This window comes from Chlamydotis macqueenii, chromosome 2, assembly GCF_036417535.1.
Source record: "Chlamydotis macqueenii isolate bChlMac1 chromosome 2, bChlMac1.mat, whole genome shotgun sequence".
Classification (NCBI taxonomy): domain Eukaryota; kingdom Metazoa; phylum Chordata; class Aves; order Otidiformes; family Otididae; genus Chlamydotis; species Chlamydotis macqueenii.
The window spans coordinates 163779425-163802811 of NC_141557.1; the positions used below are offsets into that span (position 1 = coordinate 163779425).

A 23387-nucleotide genomic window follows, 5' to 3' on the forward strand; every position below is an offset into this window, starting at 1 on the left:
CAGCGTCAGCTAAAGCCGGTTGTCCAGGACCGTGTCCAGCAGGTTTGAGTATCTCCACAGATGGGGGCTCTCTGGGCACAACTTCTTCCCATGCCCCACCACTCTCACGGAAAAAAAAAGGTTTTCCTACGTTGCAATGGAATTTCTCATTTTTCAAATTGTGCCCATTGCCTCCTCCACCCTCTCACCAGATATTTGTACACATTGATGAGATCCCCCGAGTCTTCTCCGGGCTGAAGAGCCCCAGCTCTCACCTATGACAGGTGCTCCAGTCCCCTCAGCATCTTGGTGGCCCTTCACTGGACTCGCTCCAGTAAGTCCACCTCTGTCTTGTGCTGGGGAGCCCAGCACTGGATCCAGCACTCCGGATGTGGCCTCACCAGTGCTGAGCGGAGGGAGGACCAGTCCCCTCAGGCCGCTGGCCAGGTTTGCCCTGGTGCCGCCCAGGATGGCGGTGACCTCCTTTGGCGCAAGGGCGCGTTGCTGGCTCACACGCAGCTTGGTGGCCGGCAGGACGCTTGCCCTTCTGCACAGAACTGGCCCCAGCACAAGAATGGACATGCTGCCCTCCATGGAGTCCAGAGAGACGACTCCGGAGTGCCGGCACACAGGAAAGGGGACGCGTCCTCAGACGCTGACAGTCGAGTCTGATCGGGTCAGTCATGAGGAGTGCAGTCCCTGCCCACGTGGTAGTTGCGGTACGCGCGCCTTTCAGCAGAGTATCTAAAGATTGCATGCTGTGGGAATCCCGTGTCTGTGTTCTCCAGCGGTTAACTGCTGTCACCTAAATTCAGGCTAGAGCTAAGGCAGGCTGGATTATGTTCCCATTCAGGTATTGCACCTTTGTGTCCTAGATGAAAAGAACTTTTGCAATGCAAGACTGTCTCATCATACCAGTAATCAGACGTCATCTTTTAACTGAGTTTGGTAAGCTTTATTGGCCTGAACTTACTAAATCTTTTATAAGATAGGCTTTCAGAATCTGTAAACCTCTCAGGGATTTTCCTTAGGCTTGCGTCTCTTCTGTGAGGCCAAGGCCGCAACGTTCTCATGCCAGATTAACTAATTAAGTGCGAGGTGTAACAGCTCCTGTCTCTGTCCCTTACTAACGGCAGAGCTGCCGCCGCGGGAAGTGCTGTCTTTTGGGGGCCTGTTTCAGAGCGGCACTTCCACCCCCTGCGCCAGAGACCCCCTGCGCCTGACTGCGAGACCTTGCCTTTGCCTTTAAGTTTGGCTGCAAGAGATGGGACGCAGGCGTACCGGGGACGGGCCGGGGACAAAGCCAGACTGCGGGGCGAGGTTTCACTCAGCAGTTCTCAGCGGGGGTGTCCTGGATCTGCTCTCAGATTGCACATGCAGCACCTAGCGAAGCCCACAGCAGTAACGGGGCTCAACTCTGGGTGCGCAGGTAACGGCCGCGGCCCACCCCGGGACAGCCAGGGCCCCGCGTTCAGGGCCTCCGGCACGGTACGGCACAGGCTTTGCCCGCAGGACGGGGCAGGCTTGCAGCCGGCGGCAGCTCCCGGACCCCTCGCCGGGCCCGGGGCGATGTGCAGCGGCGGCAGCGCCGCAGGCTCCCGCTCCCCAGGCCCGCGCCTGCTGCTGCCGGGGGCGACGGCCGGGCCGCACGGGCCTGCACAGCCCCGGCCCGGCCTGGAACCCCCGGGGCTGGGGCAGAGAGGCGCCCGGGGCACTGAGGGCCGCGGCCGCCGAGCCGAGCCCCGGGCCCCGCCCGCGCCCAGCCCCGCCCGGCACCGGTAGCAGCGGGTGGCGGCTGCCGCCGAGCCGAGCCCAGCCCAGCCCCGGGCCCAGCCCAGCCCAGCCCCGGGCCCCGCCCAGCCCCGCCCGGCACCGGTAGCAGCGGGTGGCGGCTGCCGCCGAGCCGAGCCCAGCCCAGCCCAGCCCAGCCCAGCCCAGCCCCGGGCCCCGCCCAGCCCCGCCCGGCACCGGTAGCAGCGGGTGGCGGCTGCCGCCGAGCCGAGCCGAGCCGAGCCGAGCCGAGCCCCGGGCCCCGCCCAGCCCCGCCCGGCACCGGTAGCAGCGGGTGGCGGCTGCCGCCGAGCCGAGCCCAGCCCAGCCCAGCCCAGCCCAGCCCAGCCCCGGGCCCCGCCCAGCCCCGCCCGGCACCGGTAGCAGCGGGTGGCGGCTGCCGCCGAGCCGAGCCGAGCCCAGCCCAGCCCAGCCCCGGGCCCCGCCCAGCCCCGCCCGGCACCGGTAGCAGCGGGTGGCGGCTGCCGCCGAGCCGAGCCGAGCCCAGCCCAGCCCAGCCCCGGGCCCCGCCCAGCCCCGCCCGGCACCGGTAGCAGCGGGTGGCGGCTGCCGCCGGCCTGCCCGCCCCGCTCACGTGCGCGCGCACCCCCGCCCCCCCCCCCGCAGTTCTCGCGAGACGTCCTCCGCGCGCCGCCGCCGGAGCTCTCGCGAGACTCTCCCGTTTCGCGCGCGCCACGGGGCTCTCGCGAGAGTCGCGCGCACCGACTGGCGACGGGGTGGACAAGATGGCGGCGACGACGACCATCTCCCTGGTGAGCGGGCGGCCGCCGCCCTCCCGCGGCCGGCCGGGCCGGCGGGCTCCGGCGCACCGGGCTCGGGCACGCCGCTCTGCGCAGCGCTGGCCGGGCCGGAGGGGGCGGGGGCGCCTCGCCTCGCCCGCGGGGCGTCGTGCGCCTTGGGCCCCGCTGGGGACCCGCGGGCCGGGCTGGCGGCGCGGGGGAGCTGGGCTCGGCCCGGCCGAGTGGCTCAGGGTCCCGCTGCTGCGGCCGATGGCGCCGCCGCCCCGCCGGAGCTCGCGGGGTGACGGGCTGGGGCGGGCTGGAGCCGGCGGCCCGGCGGGGGCTCCCGGGGCGGCGGCCTGCGCGTGCCCGTGGGGCCCTGTCCCTTCGGGCACCGGCGGCGTGTGGCGAGCGTGGGGGGGCGCGGTCGCTCTGCTGGCAGCCGCGCGCGTTCCCTCTTCGGGCTGGTCGCTGGCTTCGGAAATCCGCTTTAAGTAAAGATTGGCTCGGAGCTGCGCGTCTTTGAAAAAGCGTTGAGCAGGGCCTCTTCGCTCCCAGAGCTGGCAGCCCGAGGCGCAGACGTGAGCCGCTGGTCACCGTGCGGTCCGGGTCAGGTGCCCGATGGCTGGTGGGGATTTTTGTGTTTCCTATTGCTTCTTTTATGCATTCGCGAAGGGCTCCCGGCTGTACTGATTTTTATAAGAGTTCTTTGTGTTTTCGTGAACGTTCTGTGGCACTTTCCTGAATGGACTGCTGCTGTAAGAAGGCAGAACAACGCACTGTGGTTTCAGAGGCTTGTTTGTTTTCTTTGTGAGTTAGCCTTCAATAGAAGAATGTAAAGTACTTCCCTAGGGCGCTGTTCCGCCTTCCTTGGACCGGTCCTTTTCTTTTTCACTAACTGTGGAATTGTGCAAAAGGGTAACACGAAGCCTCTCGGGCGCCAGGCCTCGGGGAAGGGAGCCTGTGCTGTAAGTGCAGAGCTGCAAGGGGCTGGCCAGGCTCCTGAGCGTCTGGTGGTGTTTGGAGGGAGCACATGGAGTTCTGGGTTGGACCGGCCGTTGCGGTGGTACTTTGGCAGGATAGTTCTTAACCTTTTTGTGTTTTCTACTTTTCTTTTTTTGCTCCCTCATAATTGTTTTCATAGAAAATATTGGGCTTCTCTCACGAATGGGTTAGTTCCAAAGCTGCTCTGTTTTTCTTTGAGGATCTACCTTTGAACCCTGAAGGAGTTGCCTTTCACAGTATTCCTTTTTTGGATTCACAAATATTGGTGCTCATAATCGGGAGAGGATAACTCGCTTCGTGTTCCATCTCATCTTTGCTTAATTAGGACTTCATTTGGTTAGGAGATTTGCCAGGTTGACACTGGGAACGAGTGTTCAAGTCGTGAGTATGTGAGGTTAAATATAATTCCAAAGGTGGTGGAAACCAAGGGAGTTGTATATTGCCTAGGACGTGTGAGGACCTCGGATTTAGTTTTTCCTCAAAGCTAAGGTAGCTTTTGTCCTTTATTTCACAGCACGTTGCTTCAGCCAGTTCGTTTGTCGCTGTATAGTTTGGTGTATGCGTACTTCAAAATGACAGCGCATGCATTTCAAAACCCAGATAATTAGCTAACTTTATAACAACAGCCACTGCACGGTTTTGCTGCCTGGGAGTGAAATGATGCGGTGGCTGGTCAAACAGACGAGTGCCAGAGTTGCGAGTCTGTTTACACTGAAATATCAGGGCCTTACAATGTAAAGAAATAAATAAAGACCTTGCTTCTGAGTTTCTGTTTATCTACGTATATTAGCTATTATAAGCAACTTTAATCAACACTGTTAAATAAACTGTGTTGTTGGCTGTCTAGAAATCTGGCATTCGGATTGTTAAGAGCTAAGCAGAGAACAGTAAGCGTAAGGAGTTTTATTGTTTTTGTTCAATTGCCTTCAAACACCAGGCATTCAGGCTTGAACCTGTTGGCTTACACTGTCGGGTTAAAACGGACGTTCGCGGTCAGGGTCATAGTCCTGGTACAGGTGAAGCATTGCGTGGAGTCCAGGCAAGTCCTGGTGAACCTGGCATGGTTCTTGGAGCTGGCAGCAAGAGTCGAACGGGCACCGGGAACGAGAAGTTGCATTTCAGAGCTGGGCGGCTGTATCGGCAGGAGCAAGGAGGTAGCGATGGCCTGTAGGTGAGCACAGGACGCTGGCAGCAGCAGTCCTGTGACGGAAGGAAGTGCGCAAGCACTGCGACAGACAAAATGCACCTTTTGAATGTGATGCTCTTCAGTGTTTGGCTGCAGAAGAATTCAGAACAGCCAATGTGGGCGATATCTCCGTTGGTGCATCTGTTGCATCCAGCGTGTTTTGACGAGAGGCCGTAGAGCAAGAGAATTAAAAGGATTAGTTAGATGAGAGATCGTGTTAGAATGCAAGCCTCAAGATGGAAGGAAGTGGCTTCTTCATTTCACGTGCTCCCAGACTAGGAGATGTCTCGGCACGAATAGCAACCAACACGGTGTCAGAGACGGCCTTCCAGGAGCGGGAATTCCAGCTCGACTGAGTGTTGCATGCTTTTATGCAGTATGCGCTTTTGTATTATGACTGGAAGACACATTTTAAACTTCAGGACTGTTAAATGTCTTAGGTAGAACGTTCATTCTTGCTAGCTTCACACAATGAGTTAAAACACTTTTTTTCCAGGGTCTTTCACAAACTGTGTGTTCTTTATGTGAGTTTAGTTCTCACCTTGCTGGAAATAAGGTGAACCTGTCCATCCAGTATCGTGTTAATTCATCAGCATTTTTGCCGCTGTGTGTTTTGCCTTGCTGTGCTTGAAAAATTGACACAGGATCTCTGTGTTAATGGTCCTTAAAATGAAGACCCAATTCCGATGTTCCCAGAAGCACTTTTTGCGTGATCCCTGGCTTCTTTCTTTCGAAGTGCAACACGGGTGCGCCTCTCTGTTTTGGATTTCCTTCCCACGCTGGAAAGAAGTTGACTGCTCTATGATGTGACCGGGAAACCGGCCTAAAGACAGTCCCGTGCTTCTGCAGTCTTACCACAACAGCTTTAACATTTGCTTGGTTCTGGGACAATTTAAATCATGAAGGCTGGCTAGAAAAACTTGAGAATTAAGGATGACGTTCCTCCTCAATTAAGAGGAACTCAGTTCTGGAATTTGATAAACTTAGATTTTGCTTTCAGCTAACTTTCTGAAAGTGGATTTGCTGTACAGGCTCTACTGTTGTACTGGAAACAGTTAAATGGGAAAAAATAAGTAAAATAGGAAGCAGAGGGCTTTTGTTGGTCAAAAGGAGTGCATCTTGTAAGCAGACTGATTTGGGCCTTACGAATTATAATTCAAACATTCCAAAGCGTTTGATGCTTTTCAAGTGTAGCGTATGCTTGTCAGTTGTCATAAATTACCTCACATTGAGCCCGTCAGCAAGCATTTGTGGAATGCATCTTAGGTGAAAGCATCAGCTTGATCAGTGTAAGATGGGAGTCATCACTTCTTGACCTAGCCTGCTCTTTTTCTAGCTGTCCTGCTACTGAGAAGAGTGTCCCTAGTTCCCATTTGAATTTTAGGTAGAATTAGGCTTTATGCTGAAGTAGTTCTGCGCCTGTAATTTCCCTTGGTGCCGGGTGCTATTGATTGATTGACCGGTCCCTACTGCTGCGTGGTGTCACCCGGGGTGGTACTGCTGTGGTGGATTAGCTCTGCTGCCTGTTCGTGTTCTTTCACCTCTGTCTTTTCCTCAGGCCCTGCTTTTGGATCAGTTATCCCCACGCTGTTGCCATAGGCCGTGCCCCTCGGCCTGCAGTGCAGGCGGATTTCCCGTGTGGCAGGCTCTCTCCCGATGGCAGAGCCGCAAGAGGTGTTTTCCTCTCTTCCCGCAGCCCGTGTGCGTGCCCGGTCCGTCGGCCTGAGCGGTATGCGCACGTGTAAAATGGAGGTGCGCGGTGCCCGGTACCTTCCGCCCCGCTCCCAGGTTCTTCAGCACCTGGACAGCCTCAGGAGCATCTGATGCAGCGCTCCGTGCTTGGTTTACTTAAAAGAAGGCCAGGAGGAAGAGAAGCAAGTTGCTGAGCTATTTCATGATCCTGGCTCCCTACTGGGCCTACAGCTGCCTCTTGGGAAAAATCCACGGGATGTGCTCCTTCCTGTTGGTGCCCCAGCATCCGAGCGATCGTCGGCTGTGTCTGTGTTTGTGAACGTGCCAGGCCATGCAGAGCTAGGGCCAGGATCCTGGAGTGGCACCGTCCTTAAGTGGCACTTAAACTGTGCTCGTGGTGGTGCAGTTTACCTTTTGGGGACACACACAAACTCAGTAATTCCGAGGGGTCCTTTTCTTTGTTTTGTTTCGTTTCATGGGGTATTTTTTTGGTTTTAATTTACAGCCGCTCACTCAGGACTGCCCAGTTGTCAGTGGGAGTATGTGGATTAATTCACAGAGCAAAGGAAGTACCCTCCTGTGTCCCCGCGTGGGATGTAGTTGAGGAGAGGACTGCCATACGCTACTCCTGATCCAAACTTTATCTTCCCAGCAAATAAGTATTTTATCTGGTTCTCATCAGGAACTGTAGTATTCTGCTTCGAGGGCAAACTTAGCAGACGTTTGATGTACTTGCTGAGGGAAGCTGCTGGAAGAGACGGAGGGTGTCTGGCGAAGATTTGACTGGGACAGAGTTTTAAGCTTCAGCTTTTTTTTCCTTCCCCTAACATTACAGAAATTGCTTCACCGTTGCGTTGTTAGACTACTCTTGCTGCTGCCTTTGGTGTTAAGAACATGGAGTCTGCAGGCAACGCAAATAATTTACTGAAACATCTGCAGGATTGTTTTCTGTAGCAGATCCACTGTATTGAGAGCAATCGGAGTCACTGCAGGGCAATCCTGCACAGATGTTGTCAGTATTTAACATTTTGCGGATTAACGTATTTGCAGCTTGCTAATTGCATGTGAATTTGGAGGGGTTTTGAAGAACATCAAGAATTCACCCGTGTGTTGTTCAGCAGGAAGGCAATTAGCAGCAGCAGGCAGGTCCAACAGAGGTGTTAGTAGCCACAGGCGCCCCTCAAATACTGCTAACTGTGGAAGGGGAGCTGACTGTTCTTAGTTTTGTCTGTGAAGTCGTGTGTTACAGGAAGTAGTTGTGTATCTGTGTTTGAGATCTAGAACTCAGCTGTGGTATTTGTGGGATAAGTTTTCTCAGCCTGGAACAGGTAATTAAGTTGCCCGTGAAGATTATGAGGAGCAGTACCAGGTGCTTCAAGACTGCATACGTTTCTTCGTTTCTTTAGACCTGAGGTGGGTGTTAGAACAGATCCCTTTTGCGTGTTTGGAGCGGTTCATCGTTTCTGTAGTACTGCTGCAAGCCAGATCCGTTTGTAGTGTGCAGTGGGCTACGTAGGCTGCTTTTGGTGACAGAGTGGGCAACAGCACAAAATTCTCACGGCAGTATTCGTGATTAATGTAATTCCGATGAAATGTCTCAGTAACTTGATGGGTACCTTTTAGTGTTAGAGACGGAATCACCTGTGCTAACTGATTGCGTTGTCCATGTCTTGCTACAGAAAGTTAAAGGCATTTGGTGCCCCTGCCTCTGGTATCGGCGCTGTGAAAGCGGTGCGGTGTGTCACAGCTGGAGGCACTGCTCCTTGCTCTCCTCCCGTTGCAAAGGCTCCTTTGGCGCCTGGCAGCCTCCTCACCCTCGGTGACCCCACTGCAGAACGATGCCAGTGCTTCTTGTTTTGGTATTCACCTGATTTCTTGTCTTCTGAACTTTTTTGCATCGCTTCTGTGTTTTTCTTACACCCTTTCCAGACTCCTGACATTTTAAAAATACATATGCGCACCAAACATGGATCCGGTGCGTCTCTCTCTGTCTCACCGGTTCCATGTCCAAGGATATAAACGCTGCAGCGTTACTTCTGTGCAGTCACTAATATCATTAGCCCTTTTGCCATCACATAATACACTCGTGCAATTGCTTGCCTGTCTTCCTTTTTGCATTCTTAAGATCACAGCTGGGTTAGATAATCGTCGTTTCCTGCAGGAGGGGCGCACGTTCTCTGTTGGTGACCTCAGTGACAGCACGTTTTACCAACCCAAGTTAATTCACTTAGCTCTTTTGTGCGGTTCTAGGGGGAGCACGGATGTCACTGCAGGATTCTCTCTTAGCTTATTTACAAAAAGCGATCTGTCTGCTGAATGTGTTCGCATCTTAATGAGGCTAAGGTGAAATCGCTGTGAATATTCCCTATCAGGATGGTTAATTCTGGGGGGAAGTTGTGTGAAGCGCCTGCCAGCTCAGCGGGAGGGAGGAGCAGCCTGCGGTCAGTCTGGCCAAGCAGCCTCTTGCTTTGCAGGTTCAGGCCTCCTCCTTGCCCTCGCCTCCCGGGGGGTTCTGTCCGCACTTGTGGCGGGTTCTGGACCTGCTGTTTGTGAGACATTTACAGGATGCCATCCTAAAAGGATAAATTGCAGAGATGGTTACTTCGTACTGCTTCGTAGGCCTTTTGCGTGCAGCGTCACAGGCGCTGTGGCGATCCTGGGCGTTGATTAAACAGTCCGATTCCCTCAGCCTCTCCTCGCAGGGCGAGTGCTTCGGCCCCTCCGCCGTCCCGGTGGCCCTTTGCTGGACCTGCTGCTGTTGGTCAGTACTTTGTGTTGGGGCCAGAAGGGATGCGGTGTCTAGGTGTGGTTTAAGGCGTGCTGAGGGGAGGGAGGGTGGGTGCTCTGGGGGTTCCGTTCTGTTGCTGCAGCCCAGGGTGCTGTTGCGAGGGCGCTCTGGCAGCAAGGAAGGTTGGCTCCTGTTCAGCCGGCTGGCCGCTGGGACCCCTGCTTCCCTCTCCACAGAGCTGCTCCTCGGCCTGGGCCATTGCAGGGGCTTAGTCCATCCCAGGTGCGGGACGCACCCTTTATCCTCCTTGGATCTCATTAGCTTTCTATCGGCAGTAAACATTTTTTAGCTATGACATAAACTGTGTTGGGAGTCTCAACACAGAGATTCAATCATATTTCACATTGGCAGAAGTCATTTTGGAGCCCGATGGTGTCAACTCAAAGCAAGAGAGCTATCTTCTGCTAAGAGCAAGTGGTGGAGAGAACTTGTGGTTTAGAGGAACCCAGCGTGGTTGTTAGAATCATAGAATCACATGGTTGGATGGGACCTATAAGATCATCTAGTCCAACCGTCTTCCCACTACCATTGCTGCCACAGCTACTAAACCATATCCTGTAGCTTCTCATCAAGCCGCCTCTTGAACACTGCCAGGGACGGAGACTCCACCACCTCCCTGGGCAGGCCCTTCCAGTGCCTTACCACTCTTTGAGAGAAAAAGTTTTTCCTCAAGTCCAATCTTAACCTCCTCTGGTACAACTTGTGGCCATTTCCTCGGGTCCTGCTTGTTGCCTGGAAGAAGAGGCCAAACCCCTGTTCATCACAACCTGCCTTTAGGAAGCTATAGAGTGCAATGAGGTCTCCCCTGAGCCTCCTCTTCTTCAGACTAAACAATCCCAACTCTCTCAGCCGCTCCTCATAAGACTTGTGCTCCAGACCCCTCACCAGCTTTGTTGCCCTTCTCTGGACACGTTAAAATGACGTGCAAGCTCTCTCACTGCACGTACTGTGTGGTTCTTCAATGGAGAAAGGTTAGCTGAAGGATTTGTCAATACGAAGGTGAGATGATGGTCAGGAAAAGCGGTGATCCCTTTTGGGAGGGAGGAACATGTTTTTTTGTGTCTTGCTTTCCTGTTTGTAATCAAGAGAAAGAGGATCATGTCATATTTATTTGTTCCACCACTGTATTGCAGCTTGTCAGGAACAGCAGTTTTCTTTCTTTGAGTTGAAAATGGAGGTGCAGGTCACCTGGGCTCCGTGACTGAGAAGTGATAATGCAGAGAGCATGCTGCATGTAAAGGTGACATCTAGGAGATTGTTTTGTTTCTCAGTGCTGATCCAGCAGGGATGAGTTTTGTCAAATGTAGTGAAAATGTATCATGAGGAATTGTTTCAAGGGTACAAAGATCGTTTGTGTGCGCGTGTTTAAAACTTCTTGTGTTTTCAGATGTTGGATTTGCATAGAATTTGGTGCTCTAAGAACCATGTTATGCTGCTGGGCAATGTTAGTCAAATTTGTCATGGAATCTCCTTGTTCATTTAAGTGGAAGAGATGTTCCTGGCCAGGTACGCAGTCATGTAAACAGTTTGGTCATGAGATTCTAGAAAAATGACATTTTGAAAGGTTTTAATCCCTGCCCGTTCTTTATAGAACACATCTGTTAGGGTGGTGGAAAAAACTTGGACGTGCCCCATACTCTAGATTTTGACAGTACATTAATTGCACATGCTAGCAGCAGCAGAAGAAATAACTCACTAGCACTGCTGTTCCCATTTGAGAGGGGAAAAAAGGTATTCTATAAGGGAGGGAAAAGAGTATTGCTAAAGAAATTCAGGAATAGTGAAAGGTCGTCCTGCACAGAAAGGCTTGCAGAGTTACAGAATTTACAGCTGAATCTACAAAGATTTAAACAGTAAATAGGCGTAAAATAGGTAAATGTATTTCTATACACAAAGAACCACCTTTTCTGGAAAAAAAAAACTACTGTGCAAGTAAAAACATCGCCTTTGACCAGGGACTCTGGTGATGCTTCTCCCAGCTTTGCTGCTGGTGTGAGGCGTTGCAGTATGAAAATACGCAGATGAAAACAGGTTCCCAAGCGCAGAGGCGGGTGGCAGAGCAAGGAGTAAGCTGAGTATACTGCCCAGGTACTTCATCAGGCCTTTTTCCACCTCTGTCTTATTTAATCTTCATGTTGTTTCCTTGTTATGGTTCCTACGATAAACCAGATTCTGTGTTTTTCTTTCTCTTGTGTGTGTTTATACTCCAGAGAAGTTCTCAGCCATGTAATAAATTTCCAACGAGTGTGCCTGAACTCTTGGAGTTCAAACCACCTTAAAGGGCCAAGCAGCGCTCAGAAGCAATGTTCATAGCCACAGGTATACAGTTTCTATTTGTTTCTCTTTTAAAAGAAGCTCCTGTTCTCCTGCTTCTGTTGTCAGCTTCTCTCCCGTGTTTCCTGCTCCCTCCCAGCTGTTGCAGTGTGTTTAAATACGGCAGTTTTCAAGGTGGCCAGCCTTAGCATAAAGCAGCACCTGCTTTTCAACAGGTACTGTTACATCGCTGCCTAGCAGACTCTGATGAACCGTGCTGAGCTTGTCTTGGTGGTGCCATTATCCTAAGGTGCCAGGAGCGAGAGAAGCAGTAGTCGCTGTTCTCTGCGAATGGGGACAGAGACTGGGGTTATTCCACACAATGCGTCGTTTTTCAAACGGACTGGAATAACTGCGGGTGGCAGTCATCCTGGAAGGAACTCTGAGCCTTACAGGGTACGTGATCACACGTTTTTGTCACAGCTGTACCGCTGATCAGCAAAGGCATGTATCTTCGGCTTCTTTCCAGAGGGGTGTGTGGTTGTAAGAGCTTGCAACCAGTGGTGCCTGGGTCTGGCTTCTGGGGTACTCTGTCACTTCTAGATCACTCCGTCATCCCTAGTTTTGATTTTGCCCTCTGTGCCGGAGATTGGATGTTGTCACGCAGTTTTCGGAAGCTATGCCATTTGAGCTCAAGTGTCTAATTACATTAAATGTAGATATACAATAGTCTGCATTTTTAAGAATCATAACAGATTATGATCGATGGAGTAGCTTTTTTTTTATTGTGAATGGTTGTTTGTTAGCTCTTCCACTATGTTTTTCTTCTCCCAAGTCTCATAGCTCCTAAATTGCAATAATTCCATTTTTTAAAGCTGCATGGAAATGGAAACAGCAATAGAAAATGTGTGGGCTTTTTACATTGTCGGCAGAAAACGAGGGGAGTCTCTGAACTTGACTATATGAGAGCATATATGTAAGGTGTAAACCAATGGGATGGGGAGCCAGGAGAGCTGGATGAAAAAAAACTTATTTATTTTTTTTTAGCCAGTTGGTTAAGAACAAGAATGATTTTATTTATTTATTTTAAATTTAATATTCCACAATAAAAATGAATCTTGGAGATGATGTAGCCTTCCTGTACCAAAGAGATGACCATTGCTATATTGCTTTGCTGATGCTTGGTTTTGATTTGCATGTGGACTGTGCAATATTATCTCCTGATCCGTAGCGTGCACTTGAGTTTCCTGATTTGCAGCCATGATATGGTTCCAGCTACCTCTGTTATTCATGTGTCTGCTTTCTTTTGTTGCACTTCTGTTCCCCTTAGGTCCCTGCATTATTCAGCATAGCTATGAACTCCCATCTGAAGGGGCCGGGAAGTAACTGCAACTCCAGAGCACTGCTTTGAGCTGCTTCTAGAATATGTTTTTCTGTTAGGAGGGTTTATTTTGCATCTGCTCTGTGTTCATTGATCCTAGACAATGCTCGCAGACCCCTTATGGCGAACTTGAGACTGAATGCACAAAATCAGAAGTCTAAATTGTTGCTATAAAATAGAATATGAATGATCTAGGACATACTTCTCTGAACATCCACAAACTCATCCTGTGGCTCTCTTTACTTTCAAGGTGGGTGAGCTCCGCTCCTCGCCCTTGAGTCTCACTGAAGAACAAAGGAAGCATTGTTACCTGGTAGGACGCAGCGTGCAGGTTGCAGGCGCCAGGAGACTGAGACAAGGGGCTAATCTGGGAGAAACTTTGCAGTTAGAATCACAGAAGGGTTTGGGTGGGAAGGGACCGTTAAAGGCCACCCAGCCCCACCCCCCTGCCGGGAGCAGGGACATCTCCAACCACATCAGGTCGCTCACAGCCCCGGCCAGCCTGGCCTGGGACGTTTCCAGGGATGGGGCACCCACCGCCTCTCTGGGCACCCTGGGACAGTGCCCCACCACCCTCATTGTAAAAAATATTTTCCTAATATCTGATCTAAATCTCCCTCCCTCTATTTTGAAACCATGACCCCTCGTCCTGTCACACCAGGCCCTGCTGAAGAGTCTCTCCCCGTCTTTCCTGCAGCCCCCTTTGGGCACTGGGAGGCCGCTATGAGTTGGTAAAGGAAATATTTACAGTCTTGGTTTCTGCTATGAACTTAGGTTTTTCCCGTTATGATTTTTATACTGAAACCAGTAGTGTTCACAGACACAGGTCTGTTCAGCCCAAACAGATCAGGATATTTGTCCATTTCGGTATGTTAAGCGGTTGGTGGTGAATATTGAGTTGGGAGAATAAATTAGTTCTGCTTTTGATGGAAGATACAGGCAGGTCTTGCACGAACAACAAAGGCAGGTCCATATGCTGCTGCTTACAAGCTGAGAAGGCGGTGAGGTTGTGAGATGGATGGTTCCAACAATGGGACCATTGTGCTGTAGTCACACTCTTGCTTCTTCCGCTGTTGCGCTGATTCGAGAGGAAAATAGAGTTCCCTCGTGGTGCAGCGTGTGAATCGGTCAGACCAGCCCTGCTCTGCATACTCACAAGAAATGGACAGGATTCTCTTGGGAAGATGAACCCAGCTTGCCTCACGAGAAGTTTCTAGTTCAATTGTCACAATTGCTGGAGGATCTGAAGATAAAGAATGGCTGGGCAGTGTGATGGCAGATGTTGGATTTTCTGTGTTACGAGGTAGGAAGTATGTGGTATGGTGGGGAAAAGAAACTGGTTGTGTGTGCACTGGGACAGGTTGTAAAAAACAGTTTCCTGCATGCACTACTGAAGGTTTATCGGCTTAAAAGGAATGTGACCGCACTTCATACCTACTGAGTAACATAAGAATTTTGGTTAATGAGCTGACTAAGCAGTATTCAGCATCAGTCCCCCCCCCCCCCCCCCCCCCAGTCAGCTGGGGCAAAGGATTCCTGGCAGCCCTGCCTCGGGGCGAAAGTGGGCGCAGAGTCCCTCCAACACTTGTAGGGCTGTCAGCCGGGGAGGTTTGTTGTGCTGAGTGCTGTAATGCCAGTCTGCGCCCAGTGTATGGCCAACTGGAGCAGACGGGCCAGCAGATACAGCTGGGGGCTGCAGACTTCTTGAGAGGCACTGAATGGTCTTGGTCACGTGGAACTTCCGTCCTGACAGCTAGAACTTGCAATTCCTGCAGATAAAGCAGACACTTGGGAGGCCTTGAGCTTTGGGCCTCTTGTGCTCTGCGTTCCACTGCTTTCTAGGGGGAGCACTTGAGGATTGTTACCCTCCGCCTGTGCCAAGGTGCCTTCTGAGAAGCTGCTGCTTTTCTCCTGTCTGCTGCTGTTTACTTCTTGAACTTCTTCCTTCCACAGTGACTTCTAAAATCTAAATTATTACCCTGAATTGAGACTGCCATGTAAATGTGCTTGAGCTGCTGTCACTTCCTGTGGAAAGAGTTCATGTGGTTAAAGTATCTTAACTATTTTGCGCTTTTTCTCCCTGCCACATAGAGAACATTCTGTGTATCAGTATGGAGAAAAAGTATGAAAATACTGCAAGAGAAAAATTGGACTGTAGGGAACTTGTGATTCTGGAGGAAATGAGTGGCTGGTCTGTTGTCTGCAGTGTTATCGCGGTAGACAGTGCAGGAACCCGGCTGGCGCTCTCTTGAGCGGACGTACAGACGTGTGTGTGCTCTCACCTGGATCGCTCTGCTGTCACTGTGTGTGCCAGCTCTGTTACCTCTTGTTGAGAGCTGTTGCAGCAGCTCATCAGTGCGTTCCCCTTTGCCTTGTGGTAGGATAAGGAGGATGCGATCAGACATGCAATTTGCGTGCAGCCATGGTGCAGGATCCTTTGCTCCTGAAAGACATGTTGTTCTCTCTGAGGCCTCAGATGTAGCCAGAAAACAGAGCTTTGTTGTTCTGCGTTTTGGTATTATGTTCGTAAGATCTTGATATACCTGTAGGATTGTTTTTTTTTCCTAGAGAAGATCAGTGGTCTTTCAGAGATGTTTGTGCACACAGGAAACATCTAAGTCGTTAGCATGAGCAAGTGATTGTTCTGAATGAATGGGAACCAAATTAGTGGGAATACTCACTGCTCCTTCTCCTGAAATGCCAATTACTTTGATACTGTATCCTTTCCAAGTGACAGCTGTGTTCCTGTGCTGGGAGAGCTGATTTGTTTTGCCATCTGAATGGGTCTATTCCTCTTTTCTATACTGTGCTGTTACAGTATGCTGTTACAGAGTGCTTACCTATATCTTTTGTTTGTTTGTTTTGTTACTGGAGTACCAGACCCCTATTCGTAGGTTTTTAATGATGAACCCTATTTTGACTGGAAATCATGTGATGGCGCTTCTGGGATGCCGCAGAATAATACCCTGCGGACACAAGTTGGCAGATGCTTTAACCAAGACCAGGTTGATAGGTAATCCCGTAGAGAAACCTCCTGTGACTTAAAGCGGTAGGAATGATGGACCGGGTGTTTCACAGGAATGGGCTTCGGGAGCGTGAGGTAGAGAAGTCAGTAGGATACCTAAATCCCAAGGGCTAACACTGGTGAGCTACGCATGTATCTGAAGTAATGAAAAGTCCATTCAGCGGCCCAGAGGCTTCTTTCTAGACCTGTTCAGATGTTGGAGTGGGAATCTGCATGGGCAGGGAGCGTGCCTCTCGTGCTAAGTACGAGAATAGTGCTGCTTTGTTACTCAGCGCCTGGAGCAGTATGTGAGATTTGGGAGAGTTTCAGAGAAGATTTTAAAAAGAGAGCTTGAGAAACCGAGAGTGACAAACCAGGATAGGAAGAGATGGAAGGAGAAAGGAGGTGGGTACATTTGACGGAGTTTAACGGTTGATAGGTAGGATGGCGATGATGTGAGTGAAGACTGGGCATTATTTTATTTTCTTTTAAGTGAAAATCGGGTCATTAGGGAACTCTTTAAGTATCCAGCGTGTTCATCAGTTGTGCAGTTGATGGGATAGCTCTCCCATAGGGACTAACTAGAACATCAAGTTTTTATGAATTACTAATACGTTTGGGAAGATTTTTTCATTAACTATGATATTCTCACATTAGGTGCTTTGTGTTTCTGGGAATGAAGAAGTTGGTTACATTTGTGAGAACAGTTTTTTCATCAGTATTTTCTATTTTCTCAGGGCACAGAGTCCATTAAGATGGAAAATGGACAAAGCACAGCAGCTAAGCTGGGGCTTCCTCCCCTCACACCAGAACAACAGGAAGCTCTCCAGAAAGTGAGTAAACTTGATGTGAATTTGCTTCGTAGCACCCTTGGTGGTTTGTTTGGGGTTTTTTCATTTGTTGTTCGTTTGTTTTTTTAAATGAGCATCAGTTACTGATGTTACAAAAGGGAACTCTCCTACCAAGACTATGTATGGGATAATGGCCGTGCTGTGTGTGGATTCACACTTTCAAATTCACGCCCAAGAATTACTTCTTTTGGTTGAGAGTTTATAGATGCTTTTTGGGGAGCATGGTGTGGAATTTGCTATTGAGGTGGGGAGAGTGTTTTTTATTTAAAAAAAAATCAAAATCATAAGTAAATAACATCTTAAGATCACGTTGTAATTCTAAGACGATACGGAACTGCCAGAAAGTTAACGCAAGGAGCAGCCTGTATGCACAAGGACTAGGTTTCTGATATGCTCCAGCTGCTCTTTTATTCTGTCCACACAAGAACACATCACAGAATACCTCTGTTTTTCCCTTATACTCTTCCGCATGTTGTTGTAAAGAGACCCAGCATCAAGTATTTTCAACCCATTTGAGCCACCCTGTTTTAATCTAGATTAAATGTCGGTCCAGCTCTGATTTCTGGTTGTTGGTCCTATTTTGTGCAGCTGGTGGGGAGGTTACTGCTGACTTCTTGCCCACTTTCCTGATGGGAGTGAGTGATGCCTGGCTTACTGAGAGGGGAGCAGAGTTTGGAAAAGAGAGGAAAGAGAACAAAACCAGGGAGTATGGGAACTGTGGGCTAGGTGTCTTCTGTACTCTGGTGAGGCAAGTAAACTGTTGTTCTAGGTAGGCTTCGTGTGAATGTTCCCGTAACGTGAAGCTGCTTGTGTGTGTGTTGTTTGGCTCACAGTGTGAAACGGCCTCGTTTCCTCTGGCTTCTCCGTAGCTGACAGATGTAAATCCCCTTGTCCGTTTCCAGGTTTCCGAAGCACACGTCTCAAATCCACGGTTTAGAGCCTACCGTTCCCTGGCACCTCCCAAACACGTACAGCCATGGAAAGCAGGTGCCTGAGGGGTTGGCTGAATGTGTTTGTACCCTCCCCTGGGAATAGGCACATATTTGGGTATTAGGTTTCCCTTGACAAAGAGCCTTGCATGTCAGCATCTCTGGGCGTGAAGCTCAGGCTTTGTCAAATTTGTAGAAGACTGAAAGAAAAAGACAAATCAGTCTTGTTTCTGCAGGCTAGGAACCAGAAAAGGAGAGCTGGAGCATTTTAGTGAGCAAAAGCAGTGGGTCCTCCGAACTAGAACAGGCCAGATGTGATAAGAGAGGGGGAGCACCCAGTCGAGAGACTGGACACGGGGATTTGGAGGCCCTTCCCTTTTGTAGAAACTCTTTGTCCAGATGTTCTCTGAGTGGAGAGGACTTGAAGGAGGCTATCTGTCCTGCCCTCGTCCCAGCAGGTAAGGTGCTATGGTGGGATCTAAGGGGCAGAGGGCGGAAGAGGGGAAACGCCAAGTGTCTAGTGCATGCTGCTTTCCTAACACTGCGCCTGCTGCAGATTGAGTCCATCCAATCCTCTGCTCAAGCATTATCTGTATTTCAGGGCTCACGACTCCGAGATGCAGACCAAGGCGTTACTAAGCTGTTGGCCACTGGCTAATGTACAGTGCCTTAGTGCTTAGGGCTGGAGCGCCGAAAAGTTCCACTGGCAGCCGATTGTGTGGTTCTGGGGAACTGTGGTGTAAACTCAAACGTCGGTCCCTGCTCTGTGGTATTGTCCTGTGATTACAGAGCCTGTATTTCTTTCTAGGCAAAGAAGTATGCGATGGAGCAGAGTATCAAGAGTGTGCTGGTGAAACAAACCATCGCCCACCAGCAACAGCAGCTCACCAACCTTCAGGTGAGAGACCCTCCGAGATGCTCCTTCTGTCTTACTCTCCCCCACAAGGTGGAGGTCTTTTTGCACTTAGAACCAGAGCACAGCCCTGAGGCCTACCTGGAGCTCACGTCTCCACAGTGAAATTGAAGTATACTGTCTTCAGCCCACTAAAGAAACCCCCTTTTACTCACCTGCACAAATTGCCCCCAAGTTTCATTTGCTCAAAGAGTAAATTTTTAAGAGTTTCTCTCCCATTGGCTGGGCCAACGCTTCTTGAAATGCCAGAATCCAAAGAATTTGCTGTGGGTTTCACTTTCAATGTACATTTAAGGTGGTGTCTAGGGTTACTGGGAACAGTATCCTTTCACCATCTCTTCTGCTTGAGGCGAGGGTGCCTGTCTGTGCTGTGTTATTGGCAGTGCTACCTCATTTCCCTTCCCATTGCCCTCAGTTTCAGAGAGGTCCCCTTGGCTATTCCTGCTCGTGTTGGAATGCTTGTGTACTGGGAGAACCCTTAACTGGGATTTAAATCTCCCTGCCTTCAGAGATTTCTTGAACACGTGTCCCTGCCTTCTACTGAAAGTTAAGAAACCCAAAATGATGACTTTGGGATGTTGTATTTTTTGAAGCATCTCTGTGGATGTGCTTGCCACGTTAGGCAGCTCTGGCCTTTCAGGGCTGTGCGTGTTTCTGAGTGTCTGATCTAGTTGAGGGGCTCCTTTTTAAATGCTGGGGGTGAATCAACGACAGTGGTTGCAGAGGTTACTATTGCCTTGAGTCCCCCCCTGGGAGAAGACCCTGCTTCCTGAGGCAGTGGCAGCAGCACAACTCCACCCTGGCCTGGTGGGACTGGAATCTGCAGGGTCCCAGCGCTGGACAGTCCTTGGGACCAGGCAGTGAGGGGCAAGGAAGGAGAGGCCTCTCTCGCAGGTTCCCTGTGCCGCCGCTCTGCTTGAGTTTTTACAAACAGCCGTAGTATGCTCAGCTCCAACAGACTGAACTCTGTCTTTACTGTCTTTCAGATGGCAGCAGTGACAATGGGCTTTGGAGATCCTCTCTCACCTTTACAATCGGTCAATAGACATATTCACTTCTTCTTGGGCACTTTGTCTTAGTCAGGGCCTAGAGTGGGGAAGTACGTAGTGGTAATACAATGATCTTAATTCAACCCAGCACAACCCTCCCACATACCCACCTGTTATGGACAAGCACAACAAGCAGAGGCAAAGTGTAAACTCCCCAGAGGAAGACCCTAGGCTGGGTGCAGTCCGCTGTGACACTGGCAGTCGGGGTCCTGGAGTCAGTTGGCAAAGAAAGCTTTAGATTTCGAACAGTTCTGAACACACCTGTGAAATTGTGGGAGCTGCATTTCTAGGGATGCTACAGTTCTGAGGTCCTGACCTAAAACTAACTGCCAAGGTAACTCACAAATGGGCGATTCCGTATGAAACAAACTCGCAGCACCGAAGACCTGGCAGCTGAGGTGCTGGGGAGGACTGGGGCACTATAGGTTTGCAGAACATGCTGTAGCCCAGATGTAAGACCGTTATTGCTGTGCGTGTTTCCAGACTAGGTGAATATGGCATGTTTCAAGTAAAGAAAAAGCAGGATGGAATTAACAGAGCTGCAGGACAATTCAGAGAACTTGTGCAGTCCTTTGGTGCTGGAATTTCTAATCAGATGCCACAAAGAGCTTCATTACCTGGAATTACCCATCCGTCCCCTCCTTTTCGCTAGACGTGTTGGACAGTGGCCGCTGCAGAAAGTGTCCTATAAGCTCCACTCTGCATGCAAAGGTTCATTTGTAAATTCATTTGTAAATATTTTTTCCATCTTGCTGGAATATAATATTTCTGCTTGGTGTAAAATGCAGCCAGAGGATGGTACTCCAAAATGAAAGATGCACTAAAACTGAAATCGCCTGTTTTCCCTCCTTTAACACTGCCACAGTAGGGAGTGTGTCAGCAGGGGAGCCAGAATACATTTGATGAGGGTATGTAAGTTCAGAATGCAATAGAAGCATACATCTTGATGTGAATTTGGCACAGCTGGTTTCTGAACCCTTGTGCCCAAGAAACTCCTACCAATTAACATAGATACTTACTTGATAGCATAATGCCATCAGTTTTGCTTAAAAAAAAATTAACTCATTATTCACAGCTGGGCAACAGATAAAAAGCGTGGTGATAACGTAACAGGAAATGTTTAATTTCTCACTAGCCTCGAGGGCATAGTCAGTATGGTGAATCCTTTTCCTGAGACGTTCCTCCCTCTCCAGGGAGTCAGGGACTGCTGCTGGTGGGCAGAACCTTGATGCAGAGCAGCCTCCTGCTTCTCTGGGCTGTGGTACAGTTCAGGGTAGTTAGGATACCCTGTCCTCGGCAAGTGCTTTGTCCCAGAGCCCATCAGGAACGTAGAAAACGCACACAGACCTCTGCCCAACGCTTTTTCCCGTTGACGAGACTCATCACTCCCTACAAGAAGGAAGTGCAGCCTGAACTGCTATTGTGGTATCTTAGTGCCTGAGATTAAAACTTCCTGTCTGCTTAATCCCCCAAGTATCACAGCTCAAAATTTTCATGTCACTTCAGCAAGATGAGTGCAATTTCCTGGTGGTGGTGTATTAAAATTGAAGCTAGCGATGATGGTTTTGCATCATCTCCTTTGTTTAAAGGAGCACTCCAAGAGGATGTTCTGTCTTGTCCTTAAAATAACCTTCATAAGCACTTAACGAGGACATTACGTAGATACAACTGTGAGCTGCTGCCTTTATGAAGGTTGCAGATACTTTAAACTGCATTTTATAGGTGCAGAAGGAAGGCCAGTGGCCAGTAAAATCTACTTAGTGTAGCTAGTGAAAACAATGAGATTTCTAGTCACGAGTCTGACGCTGTCATGCACTTGGTTCACAGATGTCCATTGCCTCATTCCCCTAATTTGATGCTACTGGTTCCTGTTAGTGATCCGCATATGCCTGTAGTCACCATGGTCCACCTGAAGAACTTTGTAGGTCCAAATTTCTAATATCTTGCTGATGTAACAGAGTCCTCCTAGCTCCACCCCGCCTATTTTGTCAGGATCTCTGCAGCAGTGTAAGATGTGGATTTCCTCCTATAAATGCTGCCGTGGGAGAGGACTAATGCCATTTTTCTTGCATCTGTTCCATTGATAACTGAAAAGAAGAGAATGTCCTCTTTGTGTATATACACCCTTCAGAAGACGAACAAATCCCTCTGCCTGGTGTGGGGCTGCAGGGTCTTGTCAAGAAGCACTCCTAGTAAACCACTAAATTCTTACCGCAGCCGGTGGCACCCTGGGTGAGGCACTCCACTCAGACACTGGGGATTAGAACGGTGATGGCTCTGAACCCATAAACGGACACACTACACAGCCTGAGGGGCTACTGATCACTGGCTTTCCTGCACCAAAGCTGGGAATGTGTTGGAGAACCTGGGAAACAACACGTCAGCTGTCCTGCGTGTGCACGTGCCATAGTCCTCCTAGTCACAGCATTGCAGAGTAAATTGAAAAACAGCTTGTTTTTAACTGTGCGAAATGCTTAAACCCAGTCAAGAGGCAAGCTTAATGTCACTTCAGGAGCAGCAGTACGGGGTGAGAACAATTCCTGTTTATAGTATCCCTGCCGTGTTGAGTAATAGGAGTTGAACCTTCACAGTTTGTTTCCTCCTATGGTCAATGTCACACATTGTGTGACTATCACAGATAAAATGCTGTCCCTTCTGTTTTGCCACTTGAGTTGCAGCATCCCCAGACACGGCAGAGCTCATTGTGCTCGTGCTCGTTACAGCATTGTGAAAGCAGGCCTCTCCTGAAGGCCTTCATTAAAGCCCCCTTTAATCAGCGGTGGTGGGGGAGAGGGGGGTGTTCGGAGCTCCCTGCTCTGGGGCCGAGCACTGTGGTACTGGGAAGGGAGAGAGGCATCCAGCTTAATGCTGCGTTTGCCTGCTCCGCACAGTCCCTGGCCCTTACTGCCTAACGTGTGTTCCGTCTGTTCCTCGCAGAACGGGAGTGAAGCCCTGTGCGTATCTGCCACGCACTGAAATCCGTTCTTGCTGATCGCAGGGAGCTGCCTCTACAGAGAGCTAATTTCTGCCCTGGTCCCAACACCTGCTGCTAGGATATGCTGGCCAAACCCGGGATTTTTCGTAGGCAGCACCTTAACTAGAATAATGCTCCTTAGTAGTAGCAATTATGGAACTGCAATAAGGGTGAAAAATTATTGAAGGATATACTGCTTTTTTGATACCTGCTGTAAGAAATTTCTGGATTTGTCTTGCAAACAGGTTTTCAGGCATACTTAGGAGAAAATAGCACAGAGACCTTCTCTGCACCGAAACTGATAAGGGCGGAGTCTTTGGGGGCTGCACCACTATCTGAGCCAGTAACGACAGGCAGTGATAAGTACTAGCACCACACACTTAACTAAGAGGTTTCATTTAACCGTTTAATTTCTTTTGCTTCGCTTTTGAACTGTGCTGTGGAAGTGGTGCCTAGTACTGGATCTCCTCCTGCCTGGGGCGGGGCGGGGGGAGGAGGTGGTGTGTGATGCTTGAGGGAGTGGGGGGGAGGTACCCAATTCCAGATCCTTTGCTGCCTGGGAGGATGGGGCGGGGGAGGGAGTGACTAGGCGGTGCCCGGTACTGGATCTCTTGCTGCCCCTTGCGGGAGGGAGTGGGAGGGGTTGCTAATACTGTCTAGAGTTGAGACCTTTGCTGCCTGGAGGGGAAGCTGTCCTAGAATGAAGTTATTTCCTCCTCCTGCAAGTGTTGCTGGAGTTGTGATCAGGCTGGGGAGGGTTAGACCTTATCAGTGGGGTTGGAGTTAAGGCTCCTGAGGGGGCCCATCAAAGATTTGACTGCCCCGGGGAGTGACCCGCACTGCTCATCCACTCCAGCAGTCTGTGCATTGAGC

At 50.2% G+C, this 23387-nt stretch overlaps 1 protein-coding gene across 12 annotated transcripts in view; it reads left to right on the top strand.

Moving 5' to 3' along the window:
* The first annotated feature begins 2413 nt into the window (after nt 1-2413).
* The window catches only part of PUF60 (poly(U) binding splicing factor 60), a 30816-nt gene continuing 9842 nt past the window's right edge, over nt 2414-23387 (top strand). Inside the window, exons 1-5 of one of the 12 annotated variants that reach the window (XM_086741402.1) lie at nt 11371-11479; nt 16536-16631; nt 17552-17636; nt 18387-18476; nt 19478-19528. In XM_086741402.1, the coding sequence (XP_086597528.1) occupies nt 16561-16631; nt 17552-17636; nt 18387-18476; nt 19478-19528 (297 nt within the window). In that variant the 5' untranslated portion in view covers nt 11371-11479; nt 16536-16560. Of the gene's footprint in view, nt 2523-11370; nt 11480-14394; nt 16204-16529; nt 16632-17237; nt 17398-17551; nt 17637-17814; nt 18037-18386; nt 18477-19477; nt 19529-21757; nt 22068-23387 lie in introns of those variants that run through there. The other 11 variants (XM_086741401.1, XM_086741400.1, XM_086741404.1 and 8 more) reach the window with 11 other exon arrangements.